Source organism: Otolemur garnettii, unplaced genomic scaffold (assembly GCF_000181295.1).
Source record: "Otolemur garnettii isolate 467f Iridium unplaced genomic scaffold, OtoGar3 scaffold00144, whole genome shotgun sequence".
Classification (NCBI taxonomy): Eukaryota; Metazoa; Chordata; class Mammalia; order Primates; family Galagidae; genus Otolemur; species Otolemur garnettii.
Genome location: NW_003852539.1, coordinates 2,212,690 through 2,219,580, shown reverse-complemented (window position 1 = coordinate 2,219,580; position 6,891 = coordinate 2,212,690). Strand labels below are relative to the sequence as shown.

Below are 6,891 nucleotides of genomic sequence, written 5' to 3'. Positions count from 1 at the left end.
GATGCTTTTTTTTCCTCCCCCAAATTACTATCCATCAGATTAGTTTCCAAATTTTGGTTATGGTGACTCTGCTTCGCCTGTTTGAGGGGTTTTGACCCTGGGAAAGTCACTTCCCCTGCTGAGTGAGCCTCAGTTCCCTTATTTACAAAATCTGAATCCAGATTTCCTGACCCCAAAGCCACAGGTCGGTCCAGGCCTTGTGAAGACCACAAGTGCAAACCACCCCCATCCTCATGGGTCGCCTGGTCCCTCGGCTCTGGAGCTCATCCACGCTGCCCCCCCACCCCCCAGCCTGAGTCTGTCCACAAGAACAGCGACACAGCCACACTTGTTTGGAGATTCACAGTGCCGGCGAGGCGGATCTGGGTTTGTTGTCATCTCCACTTGCCAACCCAAGAGAGGACTTGCTCAAGGTCACATACCCGGTGAGCTACAGGGCCAGGATTTGAACCGAAAGTTCCACTCAACTTTCTCTATCAAGACTCTTACCCAAAATGGAGGAAAGAAAACCCAAAAGTCAAAGCTTTGGTGTTTGGGGAACTGAGCTTCATTTCCCTGAAAATGCATTTATGAGCCCTGTGTTGGTCCAGTTAGCCACCCTTGGTGTAGTGCTGCCACCGTCAGAGCAAAGCCGGGTATTGCACCCTATCCCTCAAGCCCGTGCTGTCTGGGCCCAACCAACCCAGGGGGAAGAGAGTATTTCCATGCTTTTAAGTCCAGTGAAAAACCCAGCGAAGAAGCCCCAGATGTGGGTCACTTGACCTATGGAAACACCAAGGTCCAAAAAGATCACTTACACAGGCCATCCACCTTGCCGACCCCACTTCCTCTTTTCCTATTTCCTTCCTACCCAAGGCATCCTGACTCTCCACTCTGGAAATCACTCTGACAAAGCAACTTTTGACCTCCTGATTGCCCAATTGAACGGCCTCTTCTTAGTCCTCATTTCCCAATGGAGGGAGCATCAGGTAACTCCCTTCATTGGGAAACACCTCCCTGGACTTTCCCGATGCCTTTGGCTGCTGCCTCCTGGGCTGCTCCTTCTCCGCTCCCTCCAAGGTTCTGTCGGGGCCACCTTCGTTTATCACTCTGCATCATCATTCTCATGGCACCCAGGGCTGTGCTGATACCTCATTGTCAGCCCAGACTTCACTCCTGAGCTCCAGACCTGTTTACCTGGCCCTCTCCTCCTAGACATCAGCCCTAGATGATCTGACCTCTCCAATCTGATCTTATCCTGTTGCCTACAGTCTGCTCGTCCTCCTAGGTCCCACTCAAGGAAGAGCCATCTGTCCCCCAGGCCACACCTCTGGAAACCTTTTTTGGCTCCTTTCTTTCCTGTAGCCTCCTCTTCAACAGGTCAATATTGAAACTGCAGGATCCATTCTCACCTGCTTCCTCAGTAGCAGAAACTCCAAATTCTACTTAGACACATGGCCACCCCAAATAAAGGCTACATTTCTGAGCTATTTCTGTGGTTAGATGTCGGCAACTTAAGGAAAAAGCACTTCTCCTCCTCTTTTCTCCTTCTTGGAGGGAATGTTGATGTTGTGGCTAAGCTGCCTTTTTGGATTGTGAGGTCTAACCCATGAATGACAAAGCAGCCAGGTGCAGGAGCCTGGATACCAACATTATGGGTAACCACACTCATCTGCACCCACCTATCTGGTTCTTTTTACTTAAGCTACTGTTATCTGTCACTCAAAGCCACATACCTAATCACAAGTAGTCCAGAAATGACACATTCTAGGTACTCATATGGAGGAATGAATGGGATCCTATAAGGTCATTCATTCAGGGAAAGAATACTTAATGGCAAATATTGTGTTCCATGTTTTTCACACCAAATCTCTCTTCATGCTTATTATTTCTGTCTTTTTTTTGAGACAGTCTCACTCTGTTGCCCTCATTTGAGTGTTGTCACATCACAGCTCACAGCAACTTCAAACTCTTGAGCTTAAGCAATCTCCTGCCTCAGCCTCCCAAGTACCTGGGACTACAGGCACTTGTCCCCATCCCTGGCTACATTTTCTATTTTTAGTAGACAGGGTCTCCCTTTTGCTCAGGCTGGTCTCGAACTCTTAAGCTCAAGTGATTCTCCTGCTTCAGCCTCCTAGAGTTCTAGGATTACAGGCATGAGCCACTTCTGTCTCTTTACCATTTCTCTCATCTACCTCTTTGTGCCACCATTTGTCATAGACTCCTCCACACTACCTAAATCAGTGTGACAGCCTTCTCGGGGCTCCCCATTGCTACATGTGCCCCTCTGAAATCCATTTTACTCACAATGGCCAAAATGATTTTTCAACATAAACCTAACTCTTTTCTTTTCTTTTCTTTCTTTCTTTCTTTCTTTCTTTCTTTCTTTTCTTTTTTTTTTTGAGACAGAGTCTCACTCAGTCACCCTGGGGTTGATTGCCTTGGAGTCATTGCTCACAGCAACCTCAAACTCTTGGGCTCAAGGGATCCTCTTGCCTTAGCCTTCTGAGTAGCTGTGACTAGAGGCACCAGCCACAATGCCCTGCTATTTTTAGAGATGGGGTCTTGCTCTTGCTCAGGCTGGTCTTGAACTCCTGAGATTGCCCAGGCAATCTACCCGCCTCAGCCTCCCAGAGTGCTAGGATTACAGGCGTAAGCTACTGCACCCAGCTTTTAACTCTTTTTCTACTCTGCTCATATCCTTCATGGATCCTAGTACCAATAGGATCAAGTCGAAGTTCCTAAGTCTGCAACTCAAGGGGCATCCCTCTTTTTTTTTTTTTTTTTTTAAGACAGAGTCTCACTATGTCACCCTCTGTAGAGTGCCATAGCGAAACAGCTCACAGCAACCTCAAACTCTTGGGCGAAAGTGATTCTCTTGCCTCAGCCTCCTGAGGACCTGGGACTACAGGCACCTGCCACAATGGTTGCCGTTGTCATTGTTGTTTAGCAGGACCAGGCTGGGCTTTAACCCACCAGCCTTGGTGTATGTGGCCAGTGCCCTACCCACTGAGCTACAGGTGCTGCCAGGTCATCCCTCTTTGATCCTTGCCTACTCCAAGCATATCACTTGCCCCTCTGACCATCTATCCTACATGTTAACCACTCTTGTTGAATTTCCAGTCAAGCCTTATTGGCCTTTGCACACATTGTCATCTCCCTCGGAATTTCCTTCTTTCATGTGCTCATGTCCAGATTCTACCCCATTCATTCCACCATGTGAGCTCCTGATATGTGTTATGAACTGTGGTTAATTTGCTTTTACAGCAGCAGCTCATGGGAAAGTCCCCTTACTATCCCCATTTTATAGACAAAGAAACTGAGACTCATAGAAAGGAAGTGAGTTACCCAAGATGCATATTTTGTAGTAATGACTGACCGATACCATGTCTACTAAATTCTAACAATTCTCTTTATGTAGGACTCAGGCCTCTGACATCTTCGCCACCCCCACCAAGTACCCTTGAGTATAGGGACTTGAGTTCTTATGTCAACGGGGCTAATTTGCTGTGGTAGAGGCTGCTGGTTGACCATCGAAATCCATCATTTCCCTCTTCCATAGTAACTCAGTTATTGATGACACAGGGTTGCCAACTAGAAATCACATTTCCCAGCCTCCTTTGCAGCTAATGTGGTCATGTGATTAAATACTTGTCCAGGGAATTTGAGTAAAAGTGATGTGTGTTACTAGGCCCTAGGCTCGCCTGCCCAGTCTCTTCTTCCCAAGAGCTGGACATGGAGGTATTCGTGATCCAACTTCCACTCTGCAAAGACAGAATAAGAAAAAAAAAATTCTGGCTTGGACTCTGAGCACCTGTAGTGGCTCATCAGGCTGGGATCATGAACAGAAGAGCAGCAAGAAGTGGGCAACAGGCAATCTGGGTCTAAATGACTGGGTGGAACCAGACAGAAATATTTTTAGCTCTTTAAGATGCTTTAAAATTTTTCTGGTTTTCTTTGAGCTAATACTAAAATATCTTTTACTATGTGTGCAATACTATCCTAAGTATGTTAAATAATTTAACCTAATAAGTTTAGCAAGTCACTTCCTACCACCTCTGTGAGCTTCAGTTCCCTCATCTGTATATAAACCTGGAATGCTAGTATGCTAAGTTAGATCACTGAGAGTGAGGTGGGATATAATATCTGTTACAAGCCAGTACTGAATGATCTAACAAAAGGACAGCTTGTGTGTTTAAGACACCAGCTCAGGGTGGTGCCCGTAGCTCAGTAGGTAGGTATGTGGAGGGTTCAAACCTGGCCGAGCCTGCTAAAACAACAATGACAACTGCAACCAAAAAATAGCCGGGTGTTGTGGCTGCCACCTGTAGTCTCAGTTACTTGGGAGGCTGAGGCAAGAGAATTGCTTAAACCCAAGAGTTGAAGGTTGCTGTGAGCTGTGACACTACGGCATCTACAGAGGGTGACAGCTTGAGACTCTGCCTCAAAAAAAAAGAAAAAACAAAAAACAAAAATAAAGACACTAGCTCAAAATTTGAGAGACTTTGATGTGAAGAGGAAAAGGAGGGGAGGCCCAGATCTCGGCTTCCATGCACAGCTCAGCACCACTGCTGGCCGGCCCGCCAGCCTTCCAGACCATGGCCAACCTCAAGCACACCTTCATCCCCATCAAGCTGGACGTGCAGCGTGGCCTGGTGGGTGAGATCATCAAGTCCTTCGAGCAGAAGGGATTCCGCCTCATGGCCATGAAGTTCTTTCGAGCCTCTGAGGAACACCTGAAGCAGCACTACATTGACCTGAAAGACCGCCCATTCTTCCCTGGACTGGTGAAGTACATGAACTCAGGCCCTGTTGTGGCTGTGGTCTGGGAGGGGCTGAATGTGGTAAAGACAGGCCGAGTGATACTTGGAGACTAATCCAGCAGATTCTAAGCCAGGCACCATTCATGGGGACTTTTGCATTCAAGTTGGCAGGAACATCATTCATGGCAGCAACTCAGTAAAAAGTGTTGAAAAAGAAATCAGCCTGTGGTCTAAGCCTGAAGAATGGCTTGACTACAAGTCCTGCGCTTATGACTGGGTCCATGAATAAGAGGTGAACAAAGCAGCAGTCCCCTTCAACACTGCTTGGTGTGTCCCTGGACATAGATCTTCATTCCATTGACTTGGAAGCAATAGGATTGATTATTCTTTTTTAAAGCATAATTTGGATTTCTTTACACTAATTTTACAGTGCAGTATTATTTTCTTTTGAATTGCATAACTGAACCAGGGCAACTTACCCCAACTCCTTGGTGTTTAAATGAGGGAGAGGCGGTTTCTCAATGGAAATTTGGGGAAACCTTTTACTAGGAGACGGGTGACTAAATCCTGGAGGGCATAAATAGCAGATATCTACTTCTGCCTCTGGATCTTTCTTGCTCTGCAGGCTGAGGAAAGCTGTCCTTCAACCATTTGTGTAGAACATGGTTTGAAGTCATGTCCTGCACCCCTTCTCTGGCCATGTTGACAGTCACTGCTTTCTCAGCACTTACCTTACTACGCTGGGAATAGCTATCGCTGCTGGGAACTCACTGCACGTCAGGCCCTGAGCTGAGCACGTCAGCCATTAGCTCATTTAATCCCAGCTGCTGGGTGTGTGCACATTCAAACATCATTTAGATTAGAAAGAAAAACAAAAACAGGGCTGGGGGTGCTAAAGTGGCTTTACCAAATGCGGTGTGTGTAGTCTGAGCCAGTGGTCACACCCAGATCTAGAAGATGCCAAGACCTGGGCTTGTCTCTCAGGCCCTGCTGTATCTGTCCATGTCATGCTCTGAGAGGGACATCTGGGCAGTAGCACAACTCCACAAGAGTCTCTAGACCAACCCTGCTCTTCACTTAGAAGCTCTTGAAAGGAAAAATAGAAAGATTTGATGACATAAAATCAATAACTTCAAAAGATTCCATATATGAAGTTAAATGCCCAGATACAGATGAGGAGAGGATATTTGAACATTTACAAAAGACAAAAATTTCCTATTCAGGATATATAAAGAGCTCTTATAAACTATTATAAAAAAGACAACCCAGTAGAAGCATGAGTGAGGTCATGACAGGTAATTCATAGAAGAAGAAATACAAATAGATAATATCTTTATTGATAATCAAATAAATGGAAATTAAATGAAATTTTTTTCTCCATTAGAGAAAAAAAAATTGCTAATGTCCAAGGGCTGGGTGAGGTATCTCACGCCTGTCGTAATCTTAGCACTCTGGGAGGCCGAGGCAGGTGGATGCCTAGTTCCGGAGCTTGAAACCAGCCTGAACAAGAGTGAGACCCCATCTCTAAAAATAGCAGGGCCTTGTGTGGGGTGCCTAATATCCCAGCTACCAGGGAGGCTGAGGCAAGAGGATCATTTGAGCCCAAGAGTTTGAGGTTGCTATCAGCTATGACACCACAGCTGTCTACCGAGGGTGACAAAATAAGACTCTGTCTCAAAAAAATTGCTAACGTCTGGTATAGTCTGTGAACCAATGGCCATGCTCACACAGAGCTGGCAGGGCGGTCGATGGGGTCTGTCATTTAGGGAACTATTTGGCAAGAGCTGTCATAGTTCTATTTGCTCACATCTTCTGAACCAGTAATTCCCCTTCTAAGAATTTGTTCTATAGAGCTGTTCCTACGGGTACATATACAATCACACTCCTTGTAGCATTATTTGTAACAGTGGAATTCAGGAAACAAGCTACATATCCCTCAGTAGGAGAGGGCTAAGTAAATTCCACATGATGCAGTCACAAAACAGAAGGGTAGAGCCACATTTACTGACATGGGAAGAGTTCCAAAATATTTTAAGTGGAAAAAATATAGTCACATAGGGCAGCACCTGTGGCTCAAGGAGTAGGGCGCTGGTCCCATATATCGGAGGTGGTGGGTTCGAACCTAGCCCTGGCCAAAAAAAAAAAAAAA

At 46.0% G+C, this 6,891-nt stretch overlaps 1 protein-coding gene across 1 annotated transcript; it reads left to right on the top strand.

Annotated features, from left to right (window-relative positions):
• The first annotated feature begins 4,519 nt into the window (after nucleotides 1-4,519).
• LOC100966399 (nucleoside diphosphate kinase B-like) lies at nucleotides 4,520-5,146 on the top strand. The gene is made up of 2 exons (XM_012810871.1): nucleotides 4,520-4,802; nucleotides 4,914-5,146. Exons 1-2 carry the CDS (start codon nucleotides 4,530-4,532, stop codon nucleotides 4,950-4,952), a joined length of 312 nt encoding a protein of 103 aa, XP_012666325.1. The 5' UTR covers nucleotides 4,520-4,529; the 3' UTR covers nucleotides 4,953-5,146.
• The last annotated feature ends 1,745 nt before the right edge of the window (nucleotides 5,147-6,891 follow it).